General features: G+C 36.0%; 1 protein-coding gene across 5 annotated transcripts in view; it reads left to right on the plus strand.

Annotated features, from left to right (window-relative positions):
• Positions 1-21,638, plus strand: part of LOC145215409 (uncharacterized) — a 51,238-nt gene that overhangs the window by 15,598 nt on the left and 14,002 nt on the right. For 4 of the 5 annotated variants that reach the window (XM_080084107.1, XM_080084109.1, XM_080084112.1 and 1 more), the window contains exons 11-25: positions 465-663; positions 2,321-2,473; positions 3,486-3,680; positions 4,087-4,157; positions 4,999-5,149; positions 6,083-6,189; positions 7,046-7,154; positions 8,474-8,659; positions 12,126-12,279; positions 13,319-13,401; positions 14,299-14,452; positions 15,961-16,043; positions 16,750-16,903; positions 17,346-17,428; positions 18,804-18,957. In XM_080084107.1, coding sequence (XP_079940233.1) covers positions 465-663; positions 2,321-2,473; positions 3,486-3,680; positions 4,087-4,157; positions 4,999-5,149; positions 6,083-6,189; positions 7,046-7,154; positions 8,474-8,659; positions 12,126-12,279; positions 13,319-13,401; positions 14,299-14,452; positions 15,961-16,043; positions 16,750-16,903; positions 17,346-17,428; positions 18,804-18,957 — 2,036 coding nt within the window. The remainder of the gene's footprint in view (positions 1-464; positions 664-2,320; positions 2,474-3,485; positions 3,681-4,086; positions 4,158-4,998; positions 5,150-6,082; positions 6,190-7,045; positions 7,155-8,473; positions 8,660-12,125; positions 12,280-13,318; positions 13,402-14,298; positions 14,453-15,960; positions 16,044-16,749; positions 16,904-17,345; positions 17,429-18,803; positions 18,958-21,638) is intronic. The other variant, XM_080084108.1, reaches the window with a different exon arrangement.

Consider the following 21,638-nt stretch of genomic DNA (forward strand, 5'->3'; position numbering starts at 1 on the left):
GTACTAGGTACTCGGTATCAAACAATTTCAGTGGTATCGATACTCGGTATCGAAATATATTTTGTCTCAGTTTACGATACCAACATACGTACCGAAGGCCGATTAACACCCTAAGAGTACGGGAAACTTTATGCCAATATTTGCTTCTGACAGTACAAAATTGGAAAAAAGTTCCGCCAGTTTACGTATATCTTTTTCGCTATCACGTGGAGATTACATTTTTCGGCATGTGTGTGTGCACGCCTGTACCCCGGCCATGTCAGATAACGTAGCCAGTGATATACAACTAAGTACGACACTACACTTAAGTACTCGGTACTCGGTATCAAAGGTATATACATGTGGTACTCGTACTCTGTATCAGTACTCGCTTCAAAACCTGGTATCGTCCCATCACTACTATTTTGTGAAGTGAAAAAAAAGGCTTGAAATTCCAATAATGTTTATCTGTTGTTGTATGCCAGGCACACTCTGCTCAATGGAAGATTGACAACCCAAGTTTTACTTATCCTGAAGACCATGAGAGTTTTTGGCTTGGGATGGAGCGACTTTGTGCAAGCGATGTGAAAGACCTTAAGTGGGCCGATTACACTCAAGCTGTGTTCGAAGATGCTTGGTACACAGCGAACTCGGTGCCATTGCCTCCTGCTTCCAGTCGAACTGGTATGTTGAAATTAAAATGATTATGTTCACAGTACGCCAGGCCCATTGAAGGCGCCATACCGAATCAGCCGGTCACCAAGCATATTTGGTATGGCGCCTTCATTGGCCCTGGTGGATAAATAAAAACCTTTATAGCAGGGGTGGGCAACCTTTGTTACTGTAGGGCCAATTATAAATGTCAAAATTGGATCGAGGGCCGCACGTATGCATCACACAAAGTGATTTTGCTTTGTTTCTTACTGAATATGCCTAATTACAAGTATAATTCGTATTTGATTCTAGCCACATTTTGCCAGATCGCAGAAAACTAGCATCAGTCACATTAATCAGCTCAAAAATATGGAATAATTGGACTCGTTTGCCAGTACTTTTGAAATCCAAGTGTCTCTGCGGGCCGCACAAGATTTAATGAAGGGCCGCATGCGGCCCGCGAGCCGCAGGTTGCCCGCCCCTGCTTTATAGCCTTGAAACGCTATCAGCATCATTTTATACTGTGGGTAAATCTAGACATTGTTTCTCAATTGTCCACCTGGCGCACATAAAAAAGTCAATATTGGCACATCAGTTTTGCTTAACCAATCATGTTTTATAAATGCTGGTGCTTTAATGCTATTTTTTGGAATAACAGTAACACAATGCAAAAGGTTGCAGGTTGAATCGAATATTGTTTTGGTTAAAAAATGGTCCAATTTATGCCTTTTGTTGATTTTTATCCTGGGGTAATAATCAGAATTTTGATTTAAGAAAATATATATATATATATATACTGTAATTGTGAAAATTCAGTGTGAAAAACCACTAAATCTGTCGCTATATTTTATTTGTTTTATCAAAACAAATGCATTTCGCTATAAAAAGCATCATCAGTGTCTAAAAACAAAATAAAAAGCGGGATAAGAGCAAAAAATACAAACAACACACACCCCCAGACCAACCGCAAAAAGTCTTTCCTCTGTCTTACAGGACTGCAAATGCAGACCGGCAGGTATGGCCCTTCTTCAGCACTACCACAATAAACATTTCCGACTTTTCCAAAAAAAGTTAGGCATTGCACAATGTTATAATGTGGTTTTTGTAGAGGAACCTCGGACTGAAAAATTGGACGTTTGTGAAAACAAATGGCTAATTTTAACGGGCGCCACAATAAATGTTCAAGCGATGGTCCTTCCGGCTGTTCGGTAACTGTAATCGCTTTGTTGCTACAATCGTGTTTGTTTTTTTCGTTTTGCGCCCTTATCTTTTCCTCGCCTTTTTTTCGTGGTTTTTATCAGCGCCATACCTGCCGGTCTGCATTTGCAGTCCTGTAAGACAGAGGAAAGGCTTTTTGCGGTTGGTCTGGGTGTGTGTGTTTTTTGTATTTTTTGCTTTTATCCCGCTTTTTATTTTGTTTTTAGACACTGATGATGCTTTTTATAGCGAAATGCATTTGTTTTGATAAAACAAATAAAATATAGCGACAGATTTAGTGGTTTTTCACACTGAATTTTCTTGATCTGATTTTAATGACCCTGAATCGTCGCAGTCGTTTTACTTGAAAGGAGATTTCAATAATAAGAAAAGAATTACTGTAATTGTGGTTACAATGCCCATGTTCTTTCCTTAGAAAATCTGCCCTAAAGCAAAACATTGATATCATTTAATGATTTTTTTCCTGTAGATTTTCACAGTTGGGACTACCCACCTGAACCAAATGGGTTACGACTAAGCGCAGGTGGAACTTATGTGAAAGAGTGTTGCGCGGCTATTGGAAAATCCGGCAAGTGGTTCGACTGGGACTGTGGCCTAAATCTTCATCTAATATGTGAACTCAGTAAGTATGATGTTTATAAGCAGTGAATGTTTGACATTATATATTATTGTTGAGAATCAAAGATTTTAGGCTCAGATTGAATTCAAATTGGACTCCTTAGGAATAAGATTGGAGCCAGACTCCTTTTGCAATAGTTTAGATTTGTGGTTAAAGTTGGATTTAGTTAAACAACTCTGTTAAAAAATCTGACTCCGGGACTTTAATATCTGGTGACTTTGTGAACTCATTAAACAAGTTGAAACGAAGTAGAGTTTCTTTTAGTTGTTTGTCCCTTTTTATAAATATTCTAACACCGGGTTGGCAATTAATTTTTCGCGTAAGAAAACTGACTGGTGTGTTGTAGGGCCGAATCAAAAATAACTTGAACTTAGTTCAGTTTAGTATTAATGTTCCCCATATTAAAAAGCATTGAATTTGTCGATCAAATTTGCATTAAAGCTCTCCAGTTTGTGAAAATCATCCAATTTATGTGTTTTTTGATACTCCACTGTATTTTTTGGATACAAAAAGACTCCATAGGCTTTTTCGTGTAATAATGCTTTGGACAACTGTTTTGCATAGACTTTGGCTAGCATTACATGTATATGTTGGCCTACGCATTTGCATCCCTACATAAATATATTTAACAAAGGCAATTATTTGGCGGGCCAGACAGGGTTAGCCAACAGGTCAGTTTTGTCCTGCAGGCTGTAAAATGACCTGGTCTGGTCATAACACAATTTTGTGTTGCATGGTGCTGAACCAATGTGTTGTTTATGAGCTAGATGCTTCATGGGCAAGGCATATCATCAGTGGTAGGATTCAGCCGGTTCGCACCAGTTCTATGGAACCGTTTCACGAAATTTTATGAGATCAGCGCACATGTTAACATTACTGGTTACTGTCAATGGACTTTTGTAACAGAACCGGCTGAAAAATTTGAATCCCACCACTGCATATCATGTATATATAGTTCAGCATTTTCATAAGGAAACAATCAATTTTTTTTCAATGGTCTGTTTGTAATTTTTAGTTCCACCTGCTGCATTTGAAAGATGGCATCAAGGTGGTGCCCGAAATGGTGAACCAAACAATGCATTATGTGACGAAAATTGTGGTGCACTCCGTCTTGATCTACTAACACTTAGTTTTGATCACTCTGCAATTAAAGATAGTTTCTGGAACGATTACCATTGTGAATCAAAATATGGATTTGTGTGCGAAACGGGTGACAAAAAGTTTTTATTTTCTATTGTTATTATCCCTTTAAGCTGTTTTCCTTTTTTTTAATATTTTCAACTTTTTTAAAAGTAAGAATTTCAGTACCCATGCTCTGTTACGTTTTTAAACCATGTTTTTTTTTTAATTTAAAATTGTTCTCTGTCATTTTGACATATATAGTATATATATTTAAACAAAACAAGCTAGATTTATATTCAACTGTTATTATTTATATTTGCCAAACTAATTTATAATGTAACACAATTTAAAATTAATTTGTGCCTTTTGTTTACCTACCTTTATGTTTGCATTTCACACAATTAAAAAATGTAGACATAATGATCTATTTTGCAAAAATGAATCTGCAAACATATATTGCCTTTCAAGTAACTATCTATCCTTATATTTTTTAGTCTTGCCTTCGGATTGTGCCTTTACTACACCATTAATCACCTTTGACTGCGTGAGGCAAATTGTCAATTTAGTATGTTGTTTTTTTATACCTTTGATTTAATTAGGACAGAAGAAATGGCTACTGACAAAAAGAATTTGAATTATATGTTTAGGTGTATAATAGCAATGTCAGATCCATGTTACTTTTTGGCATAATGTCGACAATAGTGGTTACTTCCAAAAAAAAATTTTGTGTTTTCTGCTTTAGAGCTGGTTCAAAGCATTATCAGTGAGACAACGCTCAACAGTGAGCTAATAGATATATAACTTATGACATCACAAACAGAATTACCCATTATCATGCCAAGTTGTCATGAAATTATTATTGGGCAACATGTTAAAGCCTTAAAGCATACAAAAATAACACTACGAAACAAAGTCAAAAAGTAGATGCTCTTATTGTCACAAAAACAGGCAACCGATCAGAATTTTCAGCCCATAGTTTGGGAAACACTGTTCTAGAACACGTACAGTTTTTTATTATCCTAGAGCAGTAGTTCTCAAACTGTACATCGTGACGCCCTGGTACATCGTTTCAGTTTTTCAAGGGTGTCGCAAAATAGTTCTGTTTCGTGTTTTTTTGTTGTTGTATCAATAAACACAACTTTAATAGTAAGTTTCCTCATTAACTTTTACTTGCTGGTGCGTCACAAGTCCAAAACACTTTTCCAGAGACGTCACAACCAAAAAAGTTTGAGAACCACTGTCCTAGTGTTTTTTACTAGTAATGGATGTAAGTTTAGAAAAAACATTGAGTCGTTCAACCTGTAGTCTTAAAGATAAATATATTTCTCTTTTGCAGCATTGTCAGTATTTGCAAACAAGCATAAAGATTCAATTACGAATTTTACTATTGTATTTCCAATTTTCAGGCGGGTTGTAATGCATCTGCACTGAATCCAACACAGTTACAGATGGGTCGAAGGCAAACAGTGACTGGTGCCTTTGGCTTGTTTCGTCAAGCCTATAATGAGCGACACAACTACATGCTGAATATGTTTCCAGAAATGTGTGGCTATCAGGGTATGTACATTTTAGAAATCAACTAAACTGGCTTTAAACTGTCGATAGAATTGATTTTTTTATTCTGCATTCAATTTATTCAGAAAAACTAGGGGTTTGTTCTTGCATGTATGTATAATGTAATGTTGGGGCGATTACTTGCATGGTTTCTTACAATTTCAATGGTATTGGTACTGGCACTCTGTATTGAAATATTTTTGCCTCAGTTTTTGATACCAAGATCCTTTATGGCCAATTTTCACTATGAAAATACTGGTGACTTTCTGCTTATTTTTCCTTTACGCTGCACAAACTGAATGAGCATGGGCCAACTGGTGTAGAAAGTTTGTCGGTATGCCAGGTACTTTAATATTTGCATTATGTATAACTGCTCTTGTACATCGCCACAACTTATTTGTTCACAGTTAAACTAAAAATTAACTTTATAATATCACACGCCAAAGCACCAGGAGTTGCGTTTCTTTCTTTTTTCCTTTGTTTATCGTTCACTGCACTAGTTGCATTCGGTGTTATTTACCCTGATAAAGGCAACCTGTATAGGACGTCGAAACGTCGGAATAAAAATACATTTGCCAGAAAAGCTCTATAAACTTTGCCAAAAAGCTATAAATGTTATGTTTAGCAGCAATAGCTTGTACGTAGACGTATACCTTACAAAAAAAAACTTAGATTCCGTAACACACCCACAGTAGAACCTACATTATTTGCCTTTAGCTTTAGAAGTTGCAATAATCTTACTTCTGTTTGTCCTTTGTTTTTGAAACACTTAATATTGACAAGAGAGCTCTTCTGGCAAATGTAATTTTATTCCGACATTTCGGCGCCCTATACAGGTCGTCTTTATCATGGTAAATAACACTGAATGCAAAGAGCTCTCTTTAAACCTAATATTATGCCTGGCAGCAATAGCTTTTATATTGACATGTTGTACAGGTTCTATTTTAACTGATTCTGGGCTAGAAGTGTGGTACTTGCCGGTTGCACTAAACTATTTCAAAGCAAGGGATCTTTGCAAAACATATGGTGCTCTTCTTCCCGCTGTGAGTAAAGATGTTTCAAAAATGAGGCATAAAAAGTGGTGTGAAACAGTTTGTTTTAGTTGAACAAAAAGGATGATTTCTTAAAGTAATACAATAAATTACTTGCATATGGTTTGGCATAAGACAATAAAGAACAAGTTTGTGCTAACAGCAACTAACAGCTTTCATAAGTCCTGGTGACTGTAGCGCCAGTTTTGCTGGCTTCTAGTGCTTAGTTGGTTGGGATCTTTTTTCCAACATTGGCAATACTATGTATATCACTAGTTCTTAACCTTTTCATCACTTCCCAACCCCCTTCCAAAAGTACACAAACATAAAAAAGATGAAGTAATAACTTTTTGTTGGCAACAAAATTTCGTTGTTTTGCTGCTTCCGAACAACGCGCACAATGCTCTTTGTTACGTTAAAAAAACACAACCTGAGGTAAGCGCAACCTTCCAGTGTTTTGATATTTAGCAAATAAAAATTGCCTTTTTTTAGCGACTAGACAGTTGCATGCGTTCTGTCGCTTTTATTTCTTATAACCTGACGATGACAATAGCACTTGTCGAAACAAAGTTATGTTCTACACAAATATACTGGCTCTGATTTTTTTGCTTAGACTCCTAAAGTTTGACGAAAACAAGTATTTGTATTGTAATTTAAAAAAGACCTTTGTCGAACCCCTTGGGTTCGATTGTACCCCGGTTAAGAACCACTGATGTAGATACGAAAGAAGTATTTGGCGAGTTGTTGGTAAGGTTAAAAAAATGTCAGAGCTGGTAAAAACGAGTAAAAAGTTTATTAAAAATCTGCTTTATCTTATAATTTGTCTTTGATACATACGAGTAAATTCCAGTTTGTTTTCTGTCCATAGTTTAAAAATGAAGCCCTCGCCAGGGAACTGTTGAAGAAGCTTCTTACTACACTACGAATAACTGGAGTTTATTATTGGTGGATCGGCCTAGATGATGTGGTTACCGAAGGTATGTGATAAAAGATTTTACAACCTTATCACAAGAAAAGTGCACACAGTTTTTGTGTTTACAGCAGGTCTTGTTAGTTCAGCTGGCGACAAGAGATTAGCCGGACAAAGCTGCCTTATAACACTCCAGTTTCAGTGTGTTAATTTGAATGCCTTGTTCACAGCACCACTAATGAGACCTTATATGTCAAAACAGTGTGCACTGTTTGCAGCTTACTTTTCATGCAGTGGCTGGGATATTTGTATGTTAAAAAAGTAGTGACAGTCAATGTTACATTCTAAATGCCCAAAAGGTTATTGTCACTGCTGTGCAACAGCTGAAATAGTTAAAGTTTAATGTGTAGCTATGTATTGAAACTTCTACAACAGCAGTTCCCAACCTGTGGGTCGCGACCCCAACTGGGGTCGCCTGACAATTTGCCTGGGGTCGCCTAAGGGAATGGCTCCCAACTCATTTTAGGCCATAGACTAATTTAACAAATAAAAAACAAAAAAACTGGGCACCACATTCCTTCCCTTCGTTGTTTGTTGGTGGCGAGCACCGTGGGTATTTGGGTTTGTTTGTGTCGGTATCTTACGAAACACCGTAAAATCTGAACAAATTTGGGAACAGTTTTGCTTTTGAACAAGCGTGCTGACGAAAAAGCAACTAGTTTGGTTGGTGCCTTACTTGTATGACGTCAAACACACACTTGTTGGCAGTGAATGATTGGCCATTATGGTGTACAATGCGATTGTTCTGTAATAAATGGTCACTTTGGGTGATACAAAAGCAACGACTTGACGAAACTGTTCTAAACATTGCTAAACCAAAAATATGTTAAAGCGAATTGTTCCAAATCAACATTATTTTAAAAACGTTTTTTTGTTAAAATTGACGAACTTTGCTTTTTATTAAAAGTATATTGGGCTTTGAGTTGGAGCTCGTTTGGCTGCACGCATTAGTGACGTCATAATTTAAATCCACCACCTTAAATCCACGCATTTTTGTAAAACTCGGCGCCTATGCGTGGGGTCACCGCAACTTGGGAACTGTTTTAAGGGGTCGCGGCACTAGAAAGGTTGGGAACCGCTGTTCTACAACATACTATTCAAGTTTTTCGACTTCACCAACTGATACATGTACATTTTACAATGGGCAAATTAGTATATTTTTACATAGGGCATATTTGGCATAACTAAGCTTTATTTTTTTATGTAGAACCTGACTGCATCATCCTGACAAAATACAAAATATCATATAAAGTACATTTTGTTTGAATACATTATTGTGTAAAAGTGGTTTAAGCAATTTCATATTTTTTCCATTTGTTTATACAGGTACATACCTGTGGTCAACAGGTGAAGAGTATGACATAGAGGTATTCAAGCGTCTTAATTGGACACTCGGTGGATGGTATATTAAACCCCATCTTATTCATGACTGCTTGACACTGAAAATTGATACATTCAAATGGGATGTACAACACTGCAGCCAGCGGGTATCGGGAGCTGTATGCGTAAAAGGTAGGAATTTTTGTGTGTTTTGTGTATTGATTTTCCTCTGACATAGTTCATTAGTGGATAGTAAGTGCGCAAGGCACAGGCTTTAAAATTGATTATAAAAAAAACTGTTATTTGGAAACACTACATATGGATCTGTTTATAAGTTTAATGATTGTCACTGATTATGGCATGAGTTTTTGCCAAAACATCTGAACAATAAAGCATGTAAGCTTTTTATCTCTTTTTGGGCTGTTATTATTATCATTAAAACAGGGTTCCCGAGGGTATAGAAAACCTAGAAAGGTTATGGAATTTGAATTTGATTTTTTAAGGCCTGGAAAAGTTTTGAAAAAAGCCAAATTTTGCAAAAGTCCCTGAAAAAGTATGGTATTTACCCGGAATTTCAAATTATGTAACGTTTGTATATTCGTTGCAAGTATGGTAAATTGGCTACATATACTAAAGCCTCTTTTTCTAGTTTTTCTGTGTAAATTGCTCGATTTTTTTCGATTAAGGTTATGGAAATTCGTTTTTTTTTCTTAAAAAGTTTTGGAAAAGTCCTGGAATTTATAAACAAAAATTGTGCGGGAACCCTGTTATGTTATGATATCTTATTTTCCGTCTAACACGGATTTGTTCCCACGTTTTGGTCAAGAAAGAATAGTTCAAACTTTTTCAAATTTACACACATTATAGATATTGGTCTAAAGATGGTCCATGTGAATTTTGACCCCGTTTGACCTCTCGGTTCACCCACAGCCCCCCAAAACGTTAAATTTTTGAAACAGATCTGTTCCCACGTTTTGGTCAAGAAAAAATGGTTCAAACTTTTTCAAATTTACACACATTACAGATATTGGTATAAAGATGGTCCATGTGAATTTTGACCCCGTTTGATCGTCCCAAAACGTGATTTGGACATAGAAAGCCCAGCTAAGCAATCGTATTGTTGGTATGTAGAAACTTAATGGTGCCATGGAACGCTATATGCGGATTACAAATCATAATTCAACAAACAAAGGGCTATTAAGGAAAAAAATGAAACTTTGTAAAAAGTTTAAATAGTTGGACTCATCCATTTTCCACCTCGTGAAAACAACGCGCAACTCCTTGTCGAAAAAAAGCTGAATTGGGCGTGAAAAGCGCAAAGCTGCCCACTGAAAAGCGAATATCTCTGCATCGCGTAACTGGACGTGCTATCAAGCAGTATTTTTGCACTGTGCAATTAAGATATGTCATTAAAAAACGCTGGTTATGCAATTGTTGTATCACGCAGTTTTGCATCTTATGGAGGTTAACGACAGGCCCCTCCTGCCGCGATCGGCGCCATATCTTTATCTAACAACATTCGCACGCTGCGAGACAATGATCGCTGACGGAAATGAAACCGTGAAAAATCGATGCTTCTTTTATGAAGTAAGGGAAACGTGGTAATGCTGCGACGGTTGTCAATAAACACACAACTACAAAGTGAAAACAGTTTACATAAAAGCCCTATTCGAAGTTTGCCTGGATTTAATTTTTGCACTATTTTACGTATAATGTGTGACGGTTGAAAAAATATTTTTACTGTTACAAAATCGCATATGCACATGTGTGGGGACCCATTAGATTATGCGTGCAGAAACAATTTTGTTATAAAGTGCCAGGAAAAAGATAGGGACCCAATGAAATGTAGGTGCCAAATATATATCCATTATAAATATAGTAAATGGTATATGTCAGGGGTGGCCAAACTGCGGTTCTCGAGCCGCATGCGGCTCTTTGAGCCTTTGATTGCGGCTCTTTTAATGTTGCACATGCATTTCCCCATCTTGCCAAATTGTTTAACCTGATTATAATACAATGTATTCTATTACGTATTAACAATAGACTGACTGTTTGTCATAACCAATGTACATTCCCAAAATCAAAACGAACATTTTTTTACAGAAGCGTGCTAGCTTGTGCATTGTAGTCAAATATATTGTCAGATTTAGGCTGTAAGTCATGGCTGACATTAGAAGCATTTTACAATTGTATTGCGGCTTACACGAAGTTTAAACCTGTGTGTCTCATCTGTCAAGCTTAGCCCAATCATTACAAAATAACAACTTTATACTTTATTACGAAGCTAAACACAAAAACTTTCCCATCATATCAGCCTAATTTCAAACACCTTGCAGCCACGGTGGAGACTCACTCACAGTATCACCACACAACATCACCACACAACAATAATCATTATTTGATAGGCTACACTTTATTGTAAATAAATAAATTCGTTTTTGATTTTTTGTGTTGCGGCTCTTTTAAAACTAAGTTTTGTGATATGCAGCTCGAGCATGAAGCAGGTCTGGCCACCCCTGGTATATGTGATACATCGTTAAATATGATGCAGTATACATAAACTGGCAATTTACAGGAAAACCACTATTCTAGTTATTTTTGACACATATACTCCAGAAACAATATGTGAGTCATATAAATTAGGAAAAACGTTATTGTTTAACACTGAGGACTGTGTGCTATTGAAACCTGTGTCAAAATGTCAATAAATGGTCTTTTGGCGACTGCGTGGCAAATGGCTGCGCAAGAACAATTATATATGTATATATATATATTACTTTGCTACAAAGCATCTTCCTAATTTGTCAGTGCCTGTAACACTGTCTGGGCTTTTCTAAAAGTTTTACCTGTTTCAAAACTGGCCTTGCATAGTTGTACCCAGTTCAAACCTAGCGATTGAATTCTCTAATTGGGAGTATTTTTTATGTTCTTTTTTTACTACTTTTATAATTAATTACAAATGACAATATAATGTAAACTGGATATAAGCAAAACCGTTTGAAGTTTGGGTTTAAGGTTTCAACTAATTTGTCCTTCTACAAAAGAAGAGTCTAATAATAATAAATCTGAAAACCTTTTTACTATGAGTAATTCGCGATACATGTGTGGGCAATTTTGTATTCAGTTTTGCTTGCAAAAACAATCATGTGTGTAGAAACAATGGTGTGTATAGTAAATCAGTACATATGATATAGAGTGGTGGTTCTCAACCTTTTTTATTGTCAGGGACAAATAGTAGTTTTTTTAAGTATGTAAGGAGCTGCAAAATATGAATTTGAAAAATAATCCTGGATAACAGCAAACAATATTGATTTGGTTGAATAATGATAGTGTTTAAATATGCTGCATTGTAAACTTTTATAAATAGTACATATCCATACATCGATTTTTTTAGTATTTTAGCATTCATGGTTATAATTATCTTTACTGATTTTCAGAAGTCTGGTGAGGACCGCAAAATAAGTAGTTGGGAGCCGCATGCGGCCCTGAGAGCCGAGGTTGAGAATCACTGATATAGAGTATATATATATATAAATAAAACGGAAGTATATGTATTGATTTGGGAAAGCCACTTTTCTAGTTGCATATGAATTTTGCATTAAAATTGTGAAAACTGAACAATTTTTCAAGAACATTTTTAAAAATATCACATTTTCAGATCGTGCCTCTTTTTGCCCATCATTTCACGGACCCCACACCGATGTATGTTTAATAGATGTTTGGAACCATGTAGGATGTGTTCCGGACGGGCATCAGTACCCTACCAAGATTCCTAAAGATCTTGCGTTCAAGTACAAAACTATGATTGATCCGTAAGTTTTATTATTTGTCTATTTTTATTTTGAGACTCCAGTCTTATCAATGTGAGCTTATAGTCAGTTTTCTCAAAGCAGTATGCTTTAATGTGAATTCGCATAAATTCAATTCAGATAAATATTTAGAGTGTGAGACTGCAGTGCTGAAATAAAAGCTTGTTAAGTTAATCTTTTTTTGTTAATTACACCCAAAATAACAGAGCGAGTATAGGGGAAAACACATCAATTGTTTAAATTTACAAACTGGAGAGCTTTAACGAAAAAAAGTTCAGCAAAATTAAATAAAACTTTTTGGCTCTAACTATTTGGCCAATCAAATTCACTTTGAACCTCTTAGTTTCCAAAAAACAGGCAATTTTTGTATTTTCCTTATATCAACTGTACTATTTTGGACACAACATGGTGTTCGTGAGCCTCTTTCGCATAACAATGGATTGGTGAACTTGTTTATAGACGTTGGTTCAAATGAGACTGACTTTGATAACAAACAGTGAAACAAAACTGAAATGCGAATCTTGCATTGTCATGCCCATCAATATTTTGTGTTAAGACCGAAAACATTTGCACTCTGCAAAACAAGTAGTACAAAGACAAGGCACATTTGATAATCTTATTACCTAGCCTAGTATGGCAAAGCTCATTAGTTAGTATGAAGTTTTGCAAACTGGTCCTGTTTTTGTTTTGGGTTTTATAGGGACCTAATGGCAGCTATACAAGTTTTTGTGCTGGGTTTTATAGATACCTATTGGCAGCTATACATGTTTTTGTGTTGGTTTTTATAGGGACCTAATGGCAGCTATGCATGTTTTTGTTTTGGGTTTTATAGGGACCTAATGGCAGCTATACAAGTTTTTGTGCTGGGTTTTATAGATACCTATTGGCAGCTATACATGTTTTTGTGTTGGGTTTTATAGAGACCTAATGGCAGCTATACATGTTTTTGTGTTGGGTTTTATAGAGACCTAATGGCAGCTATACATGTTTTTGTGCTGGGTTTTATAGAGACCTAATGGCAGCTATACCGTTGTTTTTATAGGAACCTAATGGCAGCTTTTCAGTCGATCAAAGCAGAAGCAGATGCTGGAAACGCAACTCAGCAACTTAACTGTTACGGAGTTGGTAAGTTTGATTTTCCAGAATCGTTTATTATAGGTCCCCATATATATATCAATAGGGGGACACATTTTTGATTGTACTCATTTTTTTTCTTTTCTAAAGTTTGTCCACTCTCTTTACTATGAAATGTTTAATTTGTACAGACGGTGGATATAGTTATGTAGATTTACCATCTGCTTCATGTGCCCTGATAACCCAACCCGAGTATTTACCCTGCTAGCCCCTGAAGTGTAAAATATTGTTGTAGGGCACCGCAAACAAAAGGAGTTATAGGCAACCAAACATTTGTTACTCGTGTTTGTGAATTGCTAGGTGGACATGTTAACAGAGAAGGTAGTAAACAGGCTTGTGGAGTCAAAAGAATCAATGGTTGTTGCTTAAAACACCTCTAGTGGTAAAAATTGTAAGCATTGGTTGTTGGGGACAAAATTTTGCATTACTGTTAATTGGGTCATTGTGGTTTCATATTTTAACGTTTTGGGTGAAAAACCATATCATTAAGCCTACAAAATGTGTAAGTTTTTTTAAACAGTTTAGAAGTTGGCTCTAATTTGGATAGCTTGTACAATATGCCATTTGCAGGTGTCCGCTGTTGTAATTGGTCCTTTAGCTCCAACATTTCTGAAAAAACATTTGCATGTGGCCTGCAAAAAAATGGTTTTATCGTGCACTGCGCTATGTGCGTTCAGTGTTCTTTGCCCTGATGAAGGTGACCTGTATAGAACATCGAAACGTCAGGATAAAAAATACATTTGCCAGAAGAGCTCTATAAACTTTATATTATGCCTGGCAGCAATAGCTGTTATAGATAGTTTTTTTTGCATAATGCACCACTGTGTTTTATGTTATTGGTATTTGATAAAAGTAACAATGACTGTTGCATTTGTATTTTTTGTTTAGTTCTTTCTGGCCTTTGTTCAACCTGGGCAGGTCCACACTCAAAGGCCTGCCTTGAATTTGTCTGGAAGAGCGTTGGATGTACTACTAGTGGTCTAAAGCATCCTGACAAGTTGTCTGCTACTGAATTTACTACTTTGGCTGCATATGCTTACGGGTAAACGTGACTATTAGGTTTAGCATTTTGCAAAAAAATGGTTACTTTAACCAGAGTTCTCGTTGGTATGGAAAACCTGAAAAAGTTTTAGGATTTCAATTTGTATTTTTAAGTTAAGGCCTGATAAAGTTTTGAAAAAAAAACAAAGACCTTAAAAAGTATGGAATTTGAAATTCCCAAGGTACTGTTAGTGTTTTAACATTCAAAACAGCTGTATGTGTGGATTAAATCAACCCTTTTGACACATGGATCGTCAGGCTTTTTATGAAATTTCCTCCTCATTGTTTGTCGAACTAATGGACAGAAGTGAATCAAATTGAACGCATTGATATAAACAAAATTTTGAATTAAAAGCTTTTTATGCATAATTTGTAATTTGTTATTTGAGGAAGCTTTCAACCAGGTTGTTTTTCAAGGTTTAGTTTGGGTGACCGCTAAGTAGTTTTAAGAGACCGCAAGTGTTTCATTTAAATACCAAAAAATAGCCATATTTGCTTAAACGAAAGTTTGGGAAACCACTGGAGAAATTTGGGGGACCGAAACGGTCACCTTAAAAAACCTTAAAAAAAACACTGCTTTCAACTACATTGAATTTTTAGCTATAAACCTTAACAGCCAATATACAACATATTCCTACTTCAGTATTTCCAGGTGCTATGCATGCCCAATGTTTATGGTTAAGCACTCTTACTTCTAAAGTGTTATATGTAAAAGTTGATTTAACAACAAGAGACCATTCACCTAGAGATGTTGATTGGACAAATGTGCTTACCTACAAAACCGAATATAAGAGTGTTTATGACGTTTGTGGCTATTTGTGTGACCAAGTTTTTGTTGCCTAATTCGAATGTCCCTTTGACTTATATACTGTGTTACGTCATAAATAGATTTAACAGGAAGTTCAAAATCTGTATTTTACTAGTCCTTTAAAGTTTAAAGCAGGGGTCAATGTTGGCACTCGAGGTGATTTTTGTGGCATGCCAACCAATTGGCTAATTTGTTTTCGCACTGGAGTGCGATTGGATGGGTATACTAGCCAATACGGCCGATCTCTTATCACCAACTGCACTGATGAAACCTTATGTTTGCAGTGTCTGCAACTGTTTCAACTTACTTTTCAAAATATATTAAACTAATACATTGCTGGCTTTGAGTTCGGTATGATGTAATTCTTAAATACCAGGTTACATGATTGTGTCTCCTTTTTAAAAAAATTTACCACCATAAACTATGATTTTGCACACAGATATCAACCCCTGGTTTCTTAAAGAAACAAACTAAATGAAATATAATTTTATTTTGGCATCAAATGCAGTTTTTAATTTTTTATGATCTGCTAAATTTTGCTTAAATTCCTTCGTACAAGCTGCAATTAACATTAAATATATAAGTTTTAATGCTATAAGACCCACTGTGTTTTATTTTACCAATCAAACAAACTGGGCTGATAATACCTATTTGTGTTTGGTTGGTTTGCTATATTTAAGTGGTTGTAACATTGTTTCTAGATCATTATTCACACACATGCAGACAATTAGAAACTCAGCGGACAGTGGTGTTGATGCACAACAGATAGCATGTTTTGGTGAAGGTGAGCTTTGTTTTTTTATCCAATGAATCTGGTTGCTGTTCACAGTGTTGGGATTCCAATTTTTTGTCAGCGGGTTCTATCACAAAAGTCAAACTTTCCAGCCAGTTCTGTTACAAAAAGTCAATTGACAGTAACCAGTAATGCTAACCGGTTCGCTGATCTCATAAAATTTTGTGAGATGGTTCTATCACAAAAGTCAATTGACAGTAACCAGTAATGCTAACCGGTTCGCTGATCTCATAAAATTTTGTGAGATGGTTCTATCACAAAAGTCAATTGACAGTAACCAGTAATGCTAACCGGTTCGCTGATCTCATAAAATTTTGTGAGATGGTTCTATCACAAAAGTCAAATTTTTTAGCCAGTTCTGTTACAAAAAGTCAATTGACAGTAACCAGTAATGCTAACCGGTTCGCTGATCTCATAAAATTTTGTGAGATGGTTCTATCACAAAAGTCAATTGACAGTAACCAGTAATGCTAACCGGTTCGCTGATCTCATAAAATTTTGTGAGATGGTTCTATCACAAAAGTCAAATTTTTTAGCCAGTTCTGTTACAAAAAGTCAATTGACAGTAACCAGTAATGCTAACCGGTTCACTGATCTAATAGAATTTCGTGAGATGGTTCTATAGAACCGGTGCGAACCGGCTGAATCCCACCACTGGCTGTGAAGGATTTTAATGTTTTATTTTTTTTCTTTCCAGCTCTTCCTTCGGCATGTCCCACTTATTATGGTCCACATAGCTTGGATTGTTTAAACCAGACTTGGATAGGGGTTGGGTGCAGACCAGCAGGCCATAAGTCCCCTGAAAAACGTACGCCTGCTGAACAGACAGCTCTTTCAGCACTTAGCTATACGTAAGTTCACCTTCAGATGACACAGTTTTCTCAGGTTTATGATGCTTTGAAATGTTACAAGACTTGGGATGAGGTTTGGTGGCCCTGAAAATCCTGACACTGAAATCCCAGAATTTGAGGTTTTTTCTGAACCCAAGGATTGCCGCTTTGAACACTTACTAGGGCTTTTTCAAATTAAAGGAAACCTTGCATAAACTAGTCAAATTTTTTATTATTATTTTAAATAAAACATAATGTTAGAATTATTGCGTGCTCATGACATGTATTTTGCTAGGGTGGCTCATGACATATATTTGTGAAGTGCTACCATATTTAATTATAACATTTTTGAAGACTGCATATTGTCTGAAAATAACACCTTTTTTCCAATTATTGTCCTTCAATCGTGCTGCTGTACTGTAAACAAAATGATGTAGAAAAAACTGTATACATTTCATTGCAGAGCTTTGAATGATTCATTTACTGTCACCAGGAAAAGTTCTGATGCAAATAATACAGCTGACCAACTAAACTGTTTCGGACAAGGCAAGTTATGTGTAGTTGTTGATAGAGTTACTAATACAAGAACTTGCAGTAGAAATGGTTTGCCAAATATCGATAGTTGATGTCAAGAAGATAGTTATTTAAGTTAACAGTGAGACTGGAATAGGGTTAGACAGAGACTCAATTTAACATAAAGAACTACGTTTTTTGGTTGATTTTATTGCCATTATTATTATGAAACCTTAGACCAACCTCAATAGCTCTTTTTTTTTACAAAAATTGCGTTTATTCTTTAATGTATTTGATTGCACCACCTGCCAAAAATGAGCAAACCTGGCTACTGTGAGTTCTAACAATACAAAAGTAGCTCCACTGTAGTTGTCATTGACATGTAACCACTAGATGGAGTACATTACATGTGTCATTGTTACTGTTCTTGTTTGGGTACATTTTTTTGCAAAGACCCTTTGCTATGTTGTTGATAATGATGACTTGCTTTAAACAACAAATAAAATGATTTAGGTGTGTTATATGTGCTTACAAAAGCAATTAAATTTGTTTAACATGTTTTCAAACAGTTGATTAATAAAAGCCTGTTAAATCGAATTTTGGTTGATACAAATTCATTTGTAAATGTACCAGATATTTTCTAAGTTTGTAATGACTACAGTTTGCAAATGAGTGTACAATAAACAGAAATTAAACATCTTCTGTTTTTGCATCTTTTTTAATGATAAAATTATTTGATCTCAAACCTTAGTTTCTGTGACACCTGGACAGTTCCCACACAATGTTCCCCTCCAGTTGTCCAAGCCTATTTTAAACCAAAAATCACTCAGTCGATCGCCATTAAATTTTTGAGATTTTGTGACAAATTCCGAACTAACTTCCTTGTGAGCTCTCGTCACATAACACTTTATAGTACAGTGTAGCTGCAGTGCATTCAGTCATTATCCACCGAATGTGCAATACATTGTTTTGCGCTACATAATGTTATAACTCGCAATATGTCATTCATTGCTATGAAGAAGCCCTACTGTTCTTGTGGGCAAAACGTCAGCGAAAATATAAGTTCTCGAAATAACAACTAGTATTTTGTTTATCATTACACCTTTTGAACAACAAATTTGTTACATATGTTACCTGCTGGACGAAATGCTTGTCCGGTATTTTCTATAATGTTACAAAGTTGCGCAGCTATTTCCGGCTTGGTGATTGTTTTAGTGCAATTGTATCGCTATGTGTTCTTTCACCAAGCGAAACAAATATAACTCATCTCCACTTTGGTACACAAGACACGGACTATACTAGCGGATTTTTTTGCACGTTTAAGTTTGTGTCGAAACGTCTGTTTAATAAAATGGTTACGTTTTATTCTACATCCTCAACTCAACTGTTTTGACATTGTTGTGTTTAGATTTTCCTCCACCCTGCCCAACTTATTGGGGTCCACATTCCAAGGCATGTTTAGTATTTTTATGGTATGAAGTACAATGCGTTTATGAAGGACTATTAAATCCGGAAACTATCAGTTGGTCATCATGGTCAAAACCAGCTTCCAGCAATTTTACGTAAGTAACAAATTTCTGTGTTTTATATTTTAACACCGCATTTATGACATCCTAATGTTTCTTCCTTTTACCATGTTTGTTTATTTCACAGTGTCTTCTTGTTTGTTTGTGTGGCTTTGCCTAACTATGGTTGAGTGATACTGAGGCTGTTTAGCGCGACGGGTCACAGCCGGCAGTGGGATTCAAATTTTTTGTCAGCCGGTTCTATCACAAAAGTCAATTTTTTCTGCCAGTTCTGCTACAAAAAGTCGATTGACAGTAACCAGTAATGCTAACCGGTTCACTATTCTTTTAAAATTTCGTGAGACGGTTCTATAGAACCAGTGCGAACTGGCTGAATCCCACCACTGGTCACAACCATTACAATAATGCTGAGGGCCAGACAATAAAACAACACAGACATTTTTACCAACAATTAGATTAATGGAAAGATACACACAAAAAATTAGTTTAATGATGTCGCAAGCATTTCCTATTGCACACTAGTTAAGTACTCTTCTGTGGTCCCTTACATCTCCAGCGGTGTAGAAGTGTGTCAACAATCTAACGCATTTAAAAAAAACAGTCATTTGTATACCCTTTCGAACACTAGTTTGTGTTTGTTAGAAGAACATGCAAATTTAACGCTCGGGTCAGTTTGTGCAACTGCTCAGCCGAGCACGAAGCATCTGAAAGCGCAATGCTTGGTGTCGAGTATATGTGTTCTGACTTTCCGGTTCATCCTTACTGAATATATAACTTAATCACGTTGTAACCAAAGTCTATATAAAACACAAGTTGTTCAACCTATTGTTACGCAATAAAGCCTTCAAGGCCATTTTGTGTCCAAAATGATACGTTGGGTTGAGGAAAATAACACATAAATTGTCTGACATTTACAAACTTGAGAGCTTAAACGCGAACTTAATTTGATAATAACGAAACTTCTGGGTTCTAACATTTAATGTAATATTAAAAGCTAAATTACTTTTTTTCATGTAAATTTTGCCACTTAATTTTCATGTAAACTTAAAATATTTGCATTCAGCGTACATGATCATGTTAAAATGTTAGAACTCAAAATTTTTGTTTAATTTTGCCTATCAATTTTGGTTAAAGCCCACCAGTTTGTAAAAATCAGACAATTTATGTGTTTTTCTTTCTCCCTGCTGTATTAATTTGGACAGAAATGGCGTCAATGAGGCTCTATCGCACAAGTAAACACAAGTAATCCTATCGGTTGGACTACTTGTGTTTTGTATATATTTTGATTGTAACATATTACAAAATTAAAAATGCCTTAGCTGCAAATAAACACAACCTACCATCTAACGGTGAAATTGTTTGAAATCAATAGCTAGTTTGTTAAAGTCTGGCCGTACCCTGTTCCATAGGTTGTCTGTTGCTTGCCTCTGTGCTGAAGCAAGTTTGTTGTTTTGGGCATGATTTGGTTTCAACCAAAACTCACCTTAAAACGTCCAATTTATAAATATATAAACTATTGCTGCTATGCATGATATCAAGTTTATAGAGCTCTTCTGGCAAATGTAATTTTATTCAAACGTTTCGACGTCTTATACAGGTCACCTTTATCAGGGTAAATAACATTAAATACACAAGAATTAAACGCAAGCACGTCATGAACTCTATAACTGCGAGCTCTATAAACTTGTACAATTAAGAAGTAAAACAAATCAGTCAATATTTTTTGTTACAAAATTGTAGTTGTGTTGTTTGCAAAGTGTGTTAGTTTGTCATACTTATGTTTACCTAAGAACACTATAATTGGACTGGAAGATGAATTAAAAAACATAACTGCCAGAGAACTCGTTTACATAGAATACATCATGCAGATGTTTTTACAATCACTCTTGTCATCATCAGTGCAGGTTGTCAATCGAGCTATTGAACACGGTATATCAGGGGTCGGCAACCTTTTGCACGGCGGGTGCCAATTTACTTGTTATTTCCATGTGTTAATGACCTCGCATGCCAATGTTTTTCTAAATAATGGTAGTGCGTGCCAGCAGTTATTAATAATAAAGAGAAAGCGGAGTGTTTTGTACATGTAAGGCTAAATTTTAAGACAATGGCATAGCAAAAACCATAAACAAGCCGTGTAACAGGTTAAATTGTTACTTCAATATAAACATGCAAATTGGTTGGCGTGCCATGAAAAACCCTCTCGCGTGCCAACGTTGGCATGCATACCAGGGTTTGCTGACCCCTGCGGTATATAAAGCAATTTGCTGATGCTGAGAATTTGGCCACAAACCAAGACCGAGTAGACCTGCTATTTCTCGTAACGCTTTGTATTCAACAGCATTACCATTTGTTTAACTTAGACACAGTTTCCTCATACTTTCGTTTTTTGTCTGTTTGCCAACACCCTTCTAATGGCCTGTTCCGTGTTACTGTCTGTGACTTTACTTCACATGCCTGGCATTCCTTTAAGTCAGGGGTGGGCAACCTGTGGGCCGCATGTGGCCCTTCATCAAAGCTTGTGTGGCCCGCAGAGACGCTTGGATTTCAAGAGTACTGGCAAACGAGTCCAATTATTACATATTTTTGAGCCGATTAATGCGCCTGGTGCTAGTTTTCTGCGATCTGTCAAATGTGGCTAGAATCAAGTAAGAATTATACTTGTAGTTAAGCATATTTGGTAAGAAACAAAGCAAAATCACTTTGTGTGATGCACATGT

The sequence above is a fragment of the Phallusia mammillata genome, chromosome 2 (assembly GCF_965637545.1).
Source record: "Phallusia mammillata chromosome 2, kaPhaMamm4.hap1.1, whole genome shotgun sequence".
NCBI classification, from domain to species: Eukaryota; Metazoa; Chordata; class Ascidiacea; order Phlebobranchia; family Ascidiidae; genus Phallusia; species Phallusia mammillata.